The 16600-nt window shown below is 39.9% G+C and overlaps 1 protein-coding gene and 1 long non-coding RNA gene across 3 annotated transcripts in view; one reads left to right on the top strand and one right to left on the bottom strand.

The window, feature by feature from the left end:
- The window catches only part of LOC148127849 (uncharacterized), a 45839-nt gene that overhangs the window by 11527 nt on the left and 17712 nt on the right, over positions 1-16600 (bottom strand). The window contains exons 2-3 of the long non-coding RNA XR_015740471.1: positions 7737-7823; positions 5824-5879 (exon numbers count right to left, since the gene is read on the bottom strand). This is a non-coding gene — a long non-coding RNA (uncharacterized LOC148127849). The remainder of the gene's footprint in view (positions 1-5823; positions 5880-7736; positions 7824-16600) is intronic.
- SPATA24 (spermatogenesis associated 24) lies at positions 1409-10499 on the top strand. 2 transcript variants are annotated; one of them, XM_026710467.2, is made up of 6 exons: positions 1409-1714; positions 5110-5175; positions 5419-5549; positions 7433-7503; positions 7784-7886; positions 9232-10499. In XM_026710467.2, the coding sequence occupies exons 1-6, from the start codon at positions 1496-1498 to the stop codon at positions 9320-9322; spliced, it is 681 nt and encodes a 226-aa protein (XP_026566252.2). In that variant the 5' UTR covers positions 1409-1495; the 3' UTR covers positions 9323-10499. The 2 variants fall into 2 exon arrangements, with proteins under 2 accessions (XP_026566252.2, XP_087774617.1); XM_087918491.1 differs by having other exon boundaries at positions 8824-10499.

Raw genomic sequence — 16600 nt, 5'->3', positions numbered from 1 at the left:
ATAGAATAGAATAGAATAGAATAGAATAGAATAGAATAGAATAGCTGGAAGGGACCTTGGAGGTCTTCTAGTCCAGTCCCCTGCTCATGCTGGGGAACCTATACCAGTCTTCCACAACCTTTTATCTCCAGACTTATTATTTTCTGCAATGAATTAACACTTGATTGGCCTTGTGTCTCCTCAATGTGCAGTTAGGACAGTTTTACAACTTCCTCTGTTTATGTCACAGGAAAGTTCTACAGTATACATATATATACAAACGGACTTTTTTCCGAACGAAGTAACAGTCTTTGCAGCGCTTCTTGATGGTAGTGCGCTACCTTGCACTACCATTTGCAGCCTGCCAGCAACAGGCTGCAAATGGTAATGTGGGCAGCATGAAAGAAAAAGGCCAAAGCTGTGCTTGGTAGCAGGTGGGACAAGCAAAGGAGTGACAGTGACACCATTTGAGCATCTCAGGAACCAGGAAGAAAATGAGCAGGAGGTCTTTCTTTCTTTCTTTCTTTCTTTCTTTCTTTCTTTCTTTCTTTCTTTCTTTCTTTCTTTCTTTCTTTCTTTCTTTCTTTCTTTCTTTCTTCCTTCCTTCCTTCCTTCCTTCCTTCCTTCCTTCCTTCCTTTCTTTTTCTTTATTTCTTTCGCCTTCCAAATCCAGAGGTACTGGTAGCATTAAGGCGGCAGTGTGTGGTGCAAACCCAGGCCTTTGACTTGGGCCTACAGGGCCATCCTTCAGCCACCAAGCAGGCGATACTCAACTAAACACAAATAGCAGGGGCAACTGCTGTGTATTAGCTTTCCTAACCTTTCATTCTCCACTATCCTGTCAGAGCTGAAGAAACTTCTTGGATGAGAAGTGAAATGTCTTCAAAAGGAGAAGAAGAAAAAAAACCCCAGAAAGTCCAGTTGCCTCCTGAAAAAGCACCTTTGGGGCAAGCATGACCTGGATGACTGAGAATCTCTATAGACTTTTAGCTATACAATTTTGGGCTGAACACCGTTGGAATTGGTGCGGGAGTAGGAATGGAGTCCCTGAGGGGAAAAAAAAATTGCAGACTACAGTACCCAGGAGCACTAGGTACTCAGATCACCCTGAGGACACAGGGTCACTCCAAGGGCTTCAAAGACCCCTAAAAAGAATGCAAATGACCAGCTGCTGCCTGCAAGGTATATCATATAAATGCTTCCATTCCCCCACCATCCAGTCAGAGCTGAAGAAGCTTCTTGGATGAGAAGCGAAACGTCTTCAAAGAAAAAAAAAACAAGGAAGTCCAGTTGCCTCCTGGTGGGGGAAGCACCTTTGGGACACCTTTTCTGTGGTAAACTAAGCAAAGCGGCGCGATACACCTGGCTCAAACTCGGCCCCTCCCTTTAGGATAGAGAAGAGTTCCATTTTCGAACGGAGAGGAGGAGCTTCGTGCCTATTCAGCCAATAGCGGCTCCCTCGCGAGTGGATTCAAAAAAGCGGGAGTCGCCCCGCCTCTCCCGGTTATTTCCCTTGATGTGTTTCTTTTATCCGGCAGCGGGATCGGGCACAGCGTCGCACGGGAGTTTTAGCCGTAGGGACGGCTCTGCGACCCCCGAGGCGCCGGGGTCCGAACTTGGATTGGCCGGAGTAGGAAGAAGCCGGCTTTCTATGGCGTCGTCATCAGCGGCAGCCCAACAGTTGAGAGATCTGATCGAGATCCAGGAGGCTTTACTGGATAAACTGAGACTAAAGGTTGGGCTGGAGAGGGCGGGGGGGGGGAAGGGAGGGGGTTGGAAGAGACCCCCTGGTCTTCGTGTTGGGCAGCTGCCCTCAAGCGCTGAACTCAGAAGTTTGGGGCTTTTAGTCCTGCATGCTTGAAAATATTGCCCAAGCAGCAGCTGAAAGTGTCTTTGGTCTGGCCAAGAAAGGGGCGGGAAGCCCTAACCCTAACCCTAACCTAACCCTAACCTGCTGAATACCACCTCTAACCCTACACCCTAACCCTACACTAACCCTAACCCAAACCGATGCTAACCCTAACCCTCTCTAACCAACGCTAACCCTAAACCTAACCCTAACCCTCTCTAACCAACGCTAACCCTAAACCTAACCCTAACCCTAACCCTACACTAACCCTAACCCTACTCTAACCCTAACCTGCTGATACCACCTCTAACCCTAACCCTACACGCTAACCCTAACCCTACCTTAACACTAACCCTACACTAATCCTAATTTGCTGAATACCACCTCTAACCCTACACCCTAACCCTACACTAACCCTAACCCTAACCCAAACTCTAACCAACACTAAACCTAAACCTAACCCTACACTAACCCTAACCTGCTGAATACCACCTCTAACTTTAACCCTACACACTAACCCTAACCCTACCCTAATCCTAACCCTAACCTGCTGAATACCTCTAACTAACACTAACCATAACCCTACCCTAACCCTAACCCTATCCTGCCAAATACCACCTCGAACCAACGCTATCCCTAACTCTAACCCTAACACTAACCTGACCCAGTAGTACTATAAACAAATCTTTAATTATTTTTGCTGAGAGGAGACCACCATCTCAATGACGCTGGTGGGAGCAGGATAGGGATAATGCACCCATCCTTGATCTCTGGAGTGGCTTTTTGATCGCCCCCTCTGAGACATCATTGACAAGCATAACCAATGTAGCCAACTGAGTGCAACGGTGAGACAGTTTGAGAGGATGCTCTCCTCTCAGCAAAAAAAGAAAATAAAAAAAGATTTGTTTATAGTACTGGGTTCAATTCAAAGTGTTGGCCATTATATTTGAAGCCCTCTGTGGCTTCGGGGTATCTGAGGATCCAGGCTATCCGAGAAGCTGTGTTGCTCCAGTGGGATGTGCCCGCCCCACTCACGCTGGCAGAAGAGACAGAATTGCAAACCCCATCAGCCAAGGAATTGCAGCTGGTGAGATCCAGGGGAAGAGCTTTTCTCTACTATGGCCTTTGCCCTTTCGAACATCTTATAGTTGGGGTTGAGATCCACCCACTTTTCCTGGCCTTCAGGAAAAGCCTTCAAACTTAACATAGGGCCCTGAAGGAGAAGCTGTTGGCTGAGTAGTCGATTCAGTAACAGAAGGCACCACCACATCTCTGCTCCAAACCCGTGTTTTATAGGTAGTCCTCAACTTACAATGGTTCATTTGATGACCGTTTGAAGTTACAACAGCACTGAAATAAGTGACTTATGACCATTTTTCACTTTTATGACCAATGCAATATTGCCCTGGTCACATGATTTACATTCGGATGCTCGACAACTGGTTCATATTTATGATGGTTGCAATGGCCCAGGGTCATGTGATCATCTTTTGTGAACTTCTGACAAGCAAAGTCCATGGGGAAGCCGGGTTCACTTAACAACTGCATTACTAATTTAACATTTTCAGTCATTCACTTAACAAATATGGCAAAAAAAAATGTTGTGAAATGGGGCAAAGCTCATTTAACAAATTTCTCACTTAGCAACATAAATTCTGGGCTCAATTGTAATCCGAGGAATACCTGTACAGTACTTTGTTTTAACCTTCTGTCATTTTAATCTGTTTTTATAATTGTTTTCCTGTTCATATGTTTTATTATGCTGTAAGCCACCTAGAGTTGCCTTGAACTCAGGTGTGCACCATATAAATTTAATAAATAAACAATAATTGTGAAGAATGCCAACATGAACAAATGCCCAGGCGTATCTTAAAATGCTACCGTATATCTTGTGGGCACAGGATCTTCCCTATTCACATCTAACTTGACCTTTTGTTTGGTGAGATCTACATGATATTCCCTTGATCATGTCCCCAGTCGGCTTATGTTGCCCTTAGCTGAACTGTTTCAGGGTTAAAATTGCATTGTGTAAAATCTAGAAAAAAAATTTCTCTACTCCTTGCCTTGGGAGGGCAATCAGATGTGACAACAGTGACTTGAAACAAATAACCTAGTGCTTGACAAAAGTGACCACAAAATTTCATTCTGGTTTCTTTTTCTGCAAACTCAAGCCTGGAAGCCACTTCAGCAGGAAATATTGTTAATGCTGGTTATTGGGAAGGACTGGAAAATCCAAGGGACGGGCAGTAGAATTAACTCTTCCAATAGGGGTATTAAAATGAGCCTTTCCCACTTCAACATTTTGTTAAGAGTCCAGTATATAATAAATTATAAGTTATGATAAATAGTAGGACAGTTGTATTTAGAGGCTGTGACTGACCTGTCCTTCAACGTGTTGCCAAAAATGATGGATGACTGTGAATTCTGTGTCACACATAAGGGATGACAGAGAGAGAAAAGGCTATAAAGTATGAGAGCCATTTCCAGCCATCTCTGAAAACATTGATCATTTGAGCATGTTTTGTCATTCTTACGATATAGCAATAGCCTGTAGGACACATTTAGATTCTTAAGGAGCTACCCCAGATACTGCAAGCTGAGCAGGTCACTTAAACAAATTTCTTTGTTCATGCCACTGCTGCTACAATTACAGTATGCTGAAGAGTGTGGTCAGAAAAATCAACCTCTCGTCTGGTTGTCTGTTGTGCAAAAAGCAAACAGCGTAGGTTAATTGTTCATTTGCACATCTCAAGAGACAACATGGTAGGCCTGATGAAAATGGGGATTCTCGAGGCACTCTGTTGTTGCTTTCAGTTTCCTCCTGTGAGCAACATAATGATTAAAAAAAGATGTACAAGGGAAATGAGGAATTTCTTGACTATCTGAAGAGGTTCTTATCCCATTTGGACCATTGCAAATATTCGTTTTTTGTGTGTATGCTAAATGAAAATTAAATTTAAAAAGGATGTGACTGCTTCGTTTGCACATAGTATCAGAGTTAAAAGACCACAAGGACAACAGAGAGAGAACATCCCAAGTCATGCACTTCCACGGACAGTTAATTCACTGGAGTAACAGATTCCTAGTCAGCCATGTTGTGTGAACATAGCTGTAGTAATTTAAAATAGATAACAATTTTTGAAATAAGCAGATTGACTTTATATTTAGATGCACTTAAGTATACTCAGCTCAACAGATCGAACTGCATAAAGTTGAGATCTGATCTAATGATAAGATTCTTATATACAGATAATGATTTACAAAATGTAACTTTTTTATAGATAAACATACAGAAAGCGAACTCAGTAAATAAGGAGGAATATGACACTGTTGTGAAGAAACTAGAGGTGTGTAAGCTTCCATACTAATCTGTGATATTTCTTCTCTTGTGTAAATATAAGGCAGAGATAAGAAAAAATTCTCTGATATCTGAACATGTATTGTTATTTCCAATGGTAAAAATTACACTGTAAGATTATAATGGTTTCAGAGTTACCTGAATACTTGAAAGTTGGTGAGAACAAACATGATACATGCTGACTAACGTTAAGTCTATAACACACATTCTTCAGTTGTACTTTAATTTGCAGAAAGAAGAGAAAGAACATGCAGAGACCAAGAATACCCTAGCTATAACATCTGAACGGCTGCAGTTTGCCTTAGGAGAGATTGATATTTTGTCGAAACAGCTTGAGTGGGAGAAACAAGCATTTGACAAGGCGTAAGCTTGTAACTTGGTGGGGGAAACCCTATGAATAGAAGTGGTTTTACCGTTTGTCTGGGGTAAATTATTTCACCCTCCTTAAGTCAGTCATCACATAGTCTAATAGGAGCCAATCTGTGCCCTTCTCTCACCTTCTGATCCTGCTGGTAGCAGCTACAATAGCAATAGCACTTAGACTTACATACCACTTCACAGTGCTTTGCAGCCCTCTCTAAGTGGTTTACAGAGTCAACATATTGGCCCTAACAATTTTGGTCCTCGTTTTACCCACCTCGGAACGATGGAAGGCTGAATCAACCTTGAGCCTGGCGATCAATCATTTAAATGCTGGGAAAAACAAAACATGAAGATATGTAAAGTTAAGGTCACCTCAGTCACTGGTTTCAATAAACTTAGACATACTTAATTGCATTAAATCAGAAGCTATTTATTTCTGGAAATATTGCCAGCAGATTTAAAACTTACGACAATGTTCTGGAATGTGGAATGTTGTTGGTTAATATTGAGATTAGACTAGGAGTCCCCGAATTCTTCAACTCACCAACCCTCTCATGAAGTATCAGATTGTTCGTTGATCTCCAAATATTTATTATATGAAAATAATTTAATAAATGCTATCTTAAATAATAGTTTTGTGAATAATACTACTAATCACACAGTGACGAATAGTCCCTATTGACCGCTTTGAAAAAGATTTTATTAAACCAAACCTGTTGACAGTCCCTTTCCAGATACTGCCATTGGGCAATGCCCACATTAGGAGCCACATATTAGTAGAATTAATTGATCACAACAAGAATACTCAATGCTACAAAGAACATGTGAATTTGAATCACTACAATATAATATTGCACGTATGAAATACATCTTGCATATATAAAATAAATGGCAGAAGCTTAAAGGGAGTCCAGCACCAGGAGGACTGACAGAGGCCCTGCTCACAATAACTCCCACCCTTGTAACTTCCACGTTAGACTACTGTAACATGCTCTATGGGGCTGCCCTTGAAGACCATTCAGAAACTCCCAACTGGTATAGAATGCAACCATGCAGATAGTAAATGGTGCCAGATACACGGCACATGTAACACCACTCCAGCATGAGCTGCACTGGTTACCGGCATATTTCCAGTTGCAAGTCAAGATGCTGGTGTTACTTGTAACGGCCTATCTGGTTTGGGACCAGCGTACCGGACGAACTGCCTTTTTTCAAGAGTTTCTATCCATCCAACCAGGTCAAGCAGGATAGGCAGGCTGCAGATCCTGTCAGCCAAAGAATGTCCGCTGGTGGGGACCAGAAGACAAGCTTCTTCCTCACTGGCTCCAGCTCTATGGAACATCCTCTCTTCAGAGATTAGTGTGGTCCCTTAGCCTTTCATGAGGCCCAAAATCCTCGCTATGTTCCTGAGGCTGGGCTGCTGAATCTATCAAGGGTCCCTCTTCCTGCTGTGTTGCTGAGTGCTCCTACGTGTATTTAATTTGTATGTTTTTATTGGCCTTACTATTTTATTGTTTTAAAATGTTAACATTTTTAGGTAAGATATTTTTTCAATTGTAAGCCACCCAGAGTCATTGACTGAGATGGACAGCCCTAGAAATTGAACAAACAAACGATGATCCACTTAAACAACCAGCATGACTTACCACCATAATTCCAGGCTCAATTACAGTTGTAAGTTTAGGCCTATCTGTAACTCACATTGCTCTGGAGGTCAGACAATTCGATAGTTTCAGAAATGAATCTGGAAAATTCTAAGTGATATGTATTACAATTAATGTTACCCAAAATACAACCAAAAATGCTTGTCCCCTACTTCCTCTGTAGTTAATAACTGGTACATCAAATATGTAAATAAAACTTTGTTGTTACTTGTCTTGTAGACTTTCTCAAGTAAACAGTAAAATGCTAAAACAATCACTTCAGAAAGACAAACTTATAAGCAAATGTATAGGTAAGTTTAAGAGAAATTTGAAATGTTTGAAGGGCACATTGATTTTTTTAGGGAAACTTCTAAATGCATGCTTTCAAATAGCATCTATCTTGCAATAAGATCAGTCTGCTTAATATTTTTAGGTACATTACTCTTAAAAATTGCCATGTAAGGTTGGAATTCTAAGGGAATGTTGAGTATTAGGAGGGAAAATAGTACTGCTCATTGAAACTCATAAATAGATTGTACTATACCTTTTGAGACTTAGGAAAGCTAAAAGATTTCCAACTTCCCATTGTAGAAATTGAAACCCATATTCAGAAGCAGGAAAATATTCTAAGCTGCAAAGAAAATGAAATCGAGGAATTACATTCCTTCGTCAACAAGCAAAAGGAAATCTTAAAGTAAGTATCTCAAGCAGAAATTTCTTTCTATTATTCACTGTTGACTTCAGCCGGAGACAAATGCTTTAAAATACTTTAGCAAATTCAGTGAAATTGTATTTATCTATTTAAGATATTTGTATGGCTGCCCCTCTTTTACCATATCTGACTAGTAGGATGGGAAGATAGCCACAGAGAAAGGCAGTCCCATAAATAATCTGGCTTTATCCCAAAGGTTGAATTGCATCTGAAAAGAAGCTGGAAGCCGGTGTAGTTCATCTTGCAACAATATGGCAAACTAAAAGATGTTCAGCATTATGCAGCTGTCACATGCTACACCTGTTGTAATTTATAGGTGGTCTTCAAGGGCAGCCTCATATAGAGCAGATTGTAGTAATCCAACCAGAAAGTGACTAAGGCCTGAATGACTGAACAAAACTTCCCAGTCCAGGAATAGGCATAAATGGCTCATAAGATGGGCAAAGATCCTCCTGGCCACAGTTTCCACCTGCTCCATCCCAATTCCTTTAGGCAGCTTTGTTAAATTTTCTTGATATAATCAATTTCTTTCCATTTTAATCCTTTGTTATATGTATATTGTTTGATTTCAAACTGTCCTCTGTCTGTTAGTTCTTTAGTTCTCAAAAGGTAAACCAAAGAAAAAGCTGATATAATATTTAATGGGTCATAATATTCCTGCTTATATCTGATTTATATCCATTGTTAGTTTCCTAACTAGGTCACCTGCTTTTTATTCTTTTCACTTCATTTCTATCTGCCTTTATTTTTGACAACTTCCAGTTTGTTTTGATATAACATGGTTTAAACAAGTATATGCTCTTCCCCTTTCTTCAGTATATTCATGAGGTAATATTTAATTCAAAATTGCCATATGTTGTAAAATCACCATACTTTAACAAAATGGCTAAATTAAACATAGTTCTTCTGGATTTCTTAGATGCTGATGATGATCACAAGTAATAGAAAAGTGTGAGCCTCTTAGCAATCATACCAAAGCAAGGGAAAATATGATGGATCAAACCCAGGAGTTGAAGGATTGCTGTAATTCCTTCCTTCCTTCCTTCCTTCCTTCCTTCCTTCCTTCCTTCCTTCCTTTTCCGATAATGTATGGTTATTATGACAGCTAAACCAGCTCCATTACTGGCGAAGCACCCATATATTGTTATCACTGAAGTAGGAGTGATAATAATTCTTTTCAACAATATGTATATTGGGAATGACATTCATCCATTTATTTCTTTGACTTATTCAACATATAAAATTCTGCCTGGATATATGATCTCACACCAGCATTATATGGTAGGGGCTCTTATTATATTGTTAATGGTTATGTATTGTTTTGCAGGAAACAAGCATCTGAATTCAAAATACAGATGCAACAAGAAAGTTACATAGCAAATGTACTTGGAAAAAGGCTCAAGAAAAAAATTAAGTAACTACAGAAGTATTCCCTTAAATTACCAGCTTAGGACTGTTTTCTTACTCTAAAGAATTTTCCAGGTTTTCTCACTGAAAAGTTCACAAAATATGAAGTGTTCATTTCTCATTCTGGGCCAAAATTGAATATCCTTTATTTATACATTTGTCTAAAATAGTGGGAATACAACACCGCTATTCTGAAATCCTATTGTTTGAATGTTCTGTTTAATTCCTATCAAGGAACATAATTAATGGTGGGAAGGGCAATAAAACAACAGGACTATCTTATCCCAATTCATTATGTTGTGTGAAATATATGAGCAATTAAATGAGAAGTGTTGGACTTAGTGCAACACTTCTCATTTAATTGTTCATGTACTTCATATATTTCTTAGTGACTAAGAAATGAGCTTCTGAATTTCTCATCACTAGAAAAGACTTGAACAGTTCTGCGGATCTGAAAAGTTTTACAGATGAGGAAGAAGCAGCTAGGCAAATATAAAGATCTAATTATGAGATTGGAGCACTCTAGCTATTTTAGTATAGTACTTCACAGATTATCACAAATACTTTATAATTTTCTCTATCTTGGAAAAGGGATTCTTGGGATTCAGGTAACCAGCTAGTTCTAGATGACATCTCCCGGAAATATGCCCTATTTTGAAGACACTATACATTGGAGAAGTAATATATTTTGGCTTACCACATTTACAAAACCATATAATGTACCATTTATAGGAGGAAGAGAGACAATAGAAAAAGTGAAACCCACTTCAGACAGAAATGGTCAATTTCAGTTTAGTCTCTGCTGGTTGTTTTCCTAGTAAATGTCCACCAACTGGCCTTTATTCCATATATGATCCCCATGAATTGATTCTCCCAGCTTACTTAGAGCTTACACCCTTGATTTATATGAGTGGCTGCGTTATGTGAGTTGAGATCAACTTTAGGTAACATTTTGGATTCTGGTTCTTCAAAATCTCATTTAATATATTGTGTTTCCCTTAAATTGTTGTGAAATTTATATGCTTTTTCAAATTAATTCCTGAGCCTTTAAATTTAGCTCCATCGGTGAACTGATCTGACCCAGGGTATCCTGTAGCATGATCTTGGCATGGCTGTAGTGGATTAGCACCTGCTGCTGTTCCTTTGCTCCCCCTTTTTGAAAAAAAATAAATAAACAACATACTTTGCTATAGTTTCCACTAAGCGCAGCCTGTTGTGTCTCATTCCACATGTTGTAAACTGATATACACATATCTATGTTTATCTGCTGGTTGGTTCGAAGAGAAAGAAAAAAAAATCTCCTATTTTATGGATATTGAACTTTAGAGGGATATTTTATATAAGGCTTGAAAAGCTATCTTTTAGCTCAAACTGAAACCTTTCTGGTCCCCTCTTTAGGAACAAATGGATGAACCTCTCCATTGTGAATTAGCCATTTTAATCAGTGTCAGGTAAACTTCAGTTAATTATCTTGGCTACATTTCAGTACTGAGGTGATGTTTGGAGAATTGGATCAATAAAGCCATGTGACATTTAAATGCTGAAACATTTGCAAGTACTTAATATTAAGCATCTTAATTTTGCATCTACTTATTAATGGAGGCTTTGTTGCTAGTACTGTTTGGTATGAACATTCAATCTTGCCACTGAAAAACATTTTCAATACTTGTATATGAAGAATGAATCAGTCACACTGACAAAGCATAACATGAGAAATTAAACACAAGATGACATGGAAAGTAAGTAAGAATGCTTGAAATTTCCTTAGTCCTGGTGAATAACATTTAGCCTAAGGTAACTCAAGAGGATTTTTTAAAAGCTATTTTATGAGCATTCAAAATAGTATTGATATTGTATGCACTGCTTCTATTATTTAAAAAAGGCGAAGACTCAACTTGATTCTGTATTTATATGGAATGTCCATCTTGTTTTCAGTCAAGGAGAAATGGCTTTCCCCTGCCTTCCAGAATATATTTGTACTTTTCAGTCTGGTTTATAGAACTGGGATTTCCATGGTCTCCCTTCCAAAATGGTATTCATCTTTAACTTCTATGCCCTGTCTAGGTCAGTACGTTCCTATTACATGCTGAGGTAATTTGTTGTAGAACAAAGTCACCTTAAAATGTATTAATCCTATGACCAGAAAAGTGTATACAGTAATAATTAGAGATGCCACATTTTATGAAACATCTCTCCTTGACAGCATACTCCATATTTGATATGGAGTAGCCAAAAGGGTTCAGAAATTCAGCCAGGTACAGCCAGATTTTCAACTTGTAAGCCAACACTGGTGAGAGCAGCTGTGCTTTCATGCTGAGCCACTTCTCTCTCATAAAGTGTCCCAGGATAAGCCAGGAGGTTTCCAGAATCACGGACCAGGTTTAAAAAATGCATCTATCTTTGCCCCAGTGAGGATATAGTATTCTATTTACCATTTAGAGACAAAGAGCTTCATGCTTTCAGCCTGGGAATCTAGGTAATCAAGAGATGGTCATTTGGGGAAAGGAATGTAGAAGCCAGAGTGTGATAAAAAATCTTTTTATTTGCATGTGCATAGTTCTGAATAGGAGAGTGAGGTGGATGTCTCCTCTCTCAAAATAATCCCTGGGAAAGATTATTTGGATGAAAGGACATGGGATCTTGGTTCCCAGGGAACGATTTATGAAAGGATACCGATGAGCTTGCTTTAAACCAAGGGTCTTCAAACTTGGCAAGTTTAAGACTTGTGGACTTCAACTCCCAGAATTCCTGACCTAACATGACTGGAGGAGGAATTCTGGGAGTTCACAAATCTTAAACTTGTCAAGTTTGAAGACCCCTGCTTTAAACTTCATTTCACCACATTCAGTGACAGAGATCACAAAAGTCATGTTCTCCATGGCTTACAGAGACCCCAAAAATGGCAGACGGAAGACATCTCTGTGAAAAGCAGAGCCAACTACCATGCTGAATGAAGAACTTATGAATAGACTGGCTCTTTGAAATCTCCAGACAAGGAGAGGACTTGAGTTTGCACACAAGTGTGCTAGATAGTTGCTCCTCATAAGGAGGTGAGAAAGTAACTAACTGTCTTTGGTGTGTTTACAACTTTGAGAGATAAGAGAATAACCATCTTGTTCAAAATGCATCAGCACCTTTGAAAGGACACTGAGTTTGCATACTTCCTTTTCTATTCACTTTTGGTAATTGCTTGCCAACTGCTTTTCAGCTACTAGAAACTTTAGGATCAACAAATTTGACAGCACTGGGTGTATTTCCTTGAATGCTTGGCTAGAGATAGTTTTAAGTACAACCTTAAAAACAAAAGGGAGATTAAAACTTTTATTTAGAAAGTTACAAATGGACTAAGAGTCCAGATAAATTTGAAAGATGATTTTGAAATTAATTATAAAAAATCCTTCCCAGAGCAAAATATTTCTGTTTTGAATTTTTAAAAAGTCCGATTTTAAAAATTGGACACTAGAGGGAAGTAAAGATTACAATTAAATAGAACACATCAACTTTTAAAATTGCGGAATTAAGCAAAATATTCTAACACTGGCTATATTGAAGGATATTGTTTTTAAAAAATGGATTCAGAAATTCATACTAGTAGTATGGAAAGACTGTGTCTAAAAGATGTTATGGAAGAGGAACAAGTTTTACCTGACAAGATCAAGTCTGATTGAAAGGGGTTTATAAATGACAGGCTACAAGAATGACATGGAAAAAGATGCTACACCAGACATATGAAAGAAAACTGATGTTTTAATAATTAAGAAATATACAAACAATAAACCAAGATGGTTATACCACTGTGCTGGTGCCATAGATGGCATGCAGAGCCGTCTCTGTGGGCATACGCACTGTTGCTAGCTGGTCTTCGAGTTTCTAGTGCTCTGGAGTGCGTGCATGCGTGTTTTCCGGTTTGAGCATTTAGTTCCGAAAAGGTTCACCCTCACTGTTACACCATCTCATTGTGAGAAAGACTTCTGCTAATGCTGCCACAGATTAAGTGGCCTAAGGCCAAGCCTAGCTAGGACATAAATCTCTTCCTTTGAATGAGATAAATTATCCTTTTTGCCATATATGACAAGTCCAATGCAGTACAATTAAGAGCTCCTGTTAGCAAATTGGATATTTGCACTCTCAGGGCCTTTGTAGACCCACCAAAGGAGCACAGCTTAGATAGCCTCTTCCTGCCCCACCCCATACCAGTTGAATCCAATCCTCCAAGGGACAACTGTCAGATTGAACTCGCTCTCTCAGCTGTCACAGTAGGAACTCTTCCAAGTGCTGTACATAGGTAAGTGGCAATTCGTTACTATTCCTGTTGTTTTGCCTGGCATGAAAACCTCATGGCATCCAGGGATATGAGAGTTGTGAATAATGACCTATAATTTCTCCAAACAATAAATCAGCTTAAATATCCAACATGGGGCTCTGAGACAGTAATAGCAGTTCAAAGACACAATAAATGGAATTGAGGCAAGTGACCATAGCAAGCTGTGCCCATTTTTAACCCCCTGTAACCGATTGTGCCATGATTCTCCCTTGTTCCACTGACCTGATCTGAAATTATAAATTGTAATCTAATTAGAGAAGATAATAGCGACAGAAAACTCCTCACTCCGTATGGAGTGTGGTTTTCATCTGCAGTATTGTGGTACTTCTAAGTAGGTGATAAAACCTTTATGAGAGAGGGTCCTTGCCATATTCATTTTTTTTTACTACTGGTTACATGGATGTGGCTTGGTGGGCATGGCATGGGTTGGTGGGCATGGCAGGGGAAGGATACTGCAAAATCCCCATTCCCTCCCCACCCTGCTAGCCTGCTTTCCAGCTCTGTTCTTCTGTGCAGGGCAACAAAAGAAGATCTAGCCAATCAGCTGGGACTCGGGAAGCAGAGAATAGGTGGGGGGGGAGGGGCAGCCAGAGGTGGGATTTGCCGGTTCTCGGAACTACTCAAAATTTCCTCTACCGGTTCTCCAGAATTGGTCAGAACCTGCTGGATACCACCTCTGGTCCTTGTGAAAAAAGGCAGTGCTTTGATGACCAGAGATGATGTGAGCTTCCACTCTCCTAGCCTTTCGGAAGTATCTGAAGACCTGGTTCTGCAGATTCGCTTGATGCTTGAAGAAGACACACAAATTTAGGGTCAGTTAGGGTCTTGAAGGTCCCCCACTTTTTTTCTGGCTCTTTAATGTTAATTACAAGAAGTTCTTGACTTACAACAGTTCATTTAGTGCCCATTGAAAGTTACAACGGCACTGAAAATGTGACTTATGACTGTTTTTTCACATTTATAACCTTTGCAGCACCCCAATGATCATGTGATCTCAATTCAGATGCTTGGCAGCTGGTTCATATTTATGACTATTGCAGTGTTCCAGGGGACACGTGATCCCTTTTGCGACCTTCTGGCAAGCAAAGTCAACGGGGAAACCAGATTTATTTAACAACTGGGTTTCTAATTTAGCAACTAAAATGATTCACTTAACAACTGGGGCAAGAAAAGTCTAATGTGGGGCAAAACTCACTTAACAAATGTCTCACTTAACAACAGAAATTTTGGGCTCAATTGTTGTAATTTGAAGATACCGTATAATATTCCATTTCTGCTTTAACTGCCTCCTATTGGAACATAGTATTGATATGGGTTTTTAAAATGTTTCTAATTGTCCAATCCCCAGAGTTGCTCTGTGAGTGAAATGGGCAGCCTCCAAATTTGACATATACGTGAAATAACAATAACTCTATTGAATTCTACTGTATAGTACACTGAAGATGGTATTTAATTTCATTGTACGATGTGCAATGACAATAAAGTAAAGTAAATAAATAAATAAAATGTCATGTTTTGCTTGTAACCAGACAATTGTTCAACTAGTATGGAAAAGAACCCCATGATCAGATTATAGGCCTCGTTGTTGGATCAAGCCAGCCTGTAATACTGAGGGTCAGAAGGGAGAGAAAGCAAATAATGTTTATAAGCTTATTCAACAAAGCTGATGAAAGTAACGATAATGTTCTAAGAAAATCAGGGAGTGAAAAAGGATCTCACTCCTTCCCTTCACAAAGGAGCAGCAACTACATTTCTAGCCTCCCTCCAACTTGCTTGTTTTGACACACATATTTCTTCTGCAAGTGGGTGTTTCTGGATGCTTGCTTGGTATTGTATACATTCTTTCTGGTAAGCTGCTATGGAGGGTAGGACTCATCTTAGAAACTATTAACAAATACACCAAGAGACACATCAAAGGTTTTCTACCGGTTGGTCCTGCTGAGCATCCCAGCAGTGTTTGAATCAAGGGCTTTTCCTGCAAAAGCTGCAATGACAATGGCGCATTTCTAAGATGGATTCATTTAACAATAGCTAAGGTAAAGGTTCCCCTTGCACATACGTGCTAGTCATTTCGGGCTCTAGAGGGTGGTGCTCATCTCCGTTACAAAGCCGAAGAGCCAGCGCTGTCCGAAGACGTCTCTGTGGTCATGAGCAAACGCTGAAGGCGCATGGAATGCTGTTACCTTCCCACCAAAGTGGTCCCTATTTTTCTACTTGCATTTTTACATGCTTTCAAACTGCTAGGTTGGCAGAAGCTGGGACAAGTAACGGGAACTCATTCCGCTACACGGCGCTAGGAATTCGAACCACCGAACGGCCGACCTTTCCAATCGACAAGCTCAGCGTCTTAACCATTGAGCCACCACTAAGAACAGTGAATTAGGGGCTGGGGAGAATTAGCAAGCAGTTTTCCAATTAAAAAAACAAAACAAATGCCTGACAGGCTGAATGAATTTGTGGGGACGTAACTTCATGCCTCTTGAAGCAATCTGATCTTCTGGCAGCAGCTCTTCAAACTTTCAGACAGACATTTTTTCAGTCCTATCTGGAGACACCAGAAAGGGAGCGAGGTCTTCTCTATGCAAAGCATTTGGCCTGCTATGAAATGGAATGAAGAGGGCAGGAGTGTTCTAGCAGCAAGTGGTCACAGTGTCAACTTTCTGTCCTGACCGGAGACCAGGAATAAGGGTGAAGCAGGAGGGGGTGGCTTCCAAACTGCCTTAGTAACAAGCCAGAAGTCCCAATTTGGACACCTCACTTAAACACCCTCTGAAAAGAGCTTCTGCTGGCAGGAGAAACCAAGTGGGAGAGGCTGAGAAGCAGAATATCACTAGGTATGCATGCACTTTGTTCTAACATGGGCCCAGGAAAAAAATAATAAAACAGAAAAAAGACAACTGGAGTGTGAAACCCATCCAAAGGCACTTGTAGACCAAATGAAGAGATCATTTCATTTTGTGCCTAT

This window comes from Pseudonaja textilis, chromosome 1 (genome assembly GCF_049901715.1).
Source record: "Pseudonaja textilis isolate UNSWEBS1 chromosome 1, rPseTex1.2, whole genome shotgun sequence".
Classification (NCBI taxonomy): Eukaryota; Metazoa; Chordata; class Lepidosauria; order Squamata; family Elapidae; genus Pseudonaja; species Pseudonaja textilis.
Note: the sequence above shows the minus strand (reverse complement) of the source record. Positions and strands in the feature narration are given on the sequence as shown.

Bases quoted from the DNA above. Each gene is read 5' to 3' on its own strand.
- SPATA24 (XM_026710467.2), top strand. From the start codon at position 1,496: ATGTGTTTCTTTTATCCGGCAGCGGGATCGGGCACAGCGTCGCACGGG. The intron at 5,550-7,432 runs GTAAGCTTGTAA...CTTGTCTTGTAG, and splicing joins AAACAAGCATTTGACAAGGC to ACTTTCTCAAGTAAACAGTA. The intron at 7,887-9,231 runs GTAAGTATCTCA...ATTGTTTTGCAG, and splicing joins AAGCAAAAGGAAATCTTAAA to GAAACAAGCATCTGAATTCA.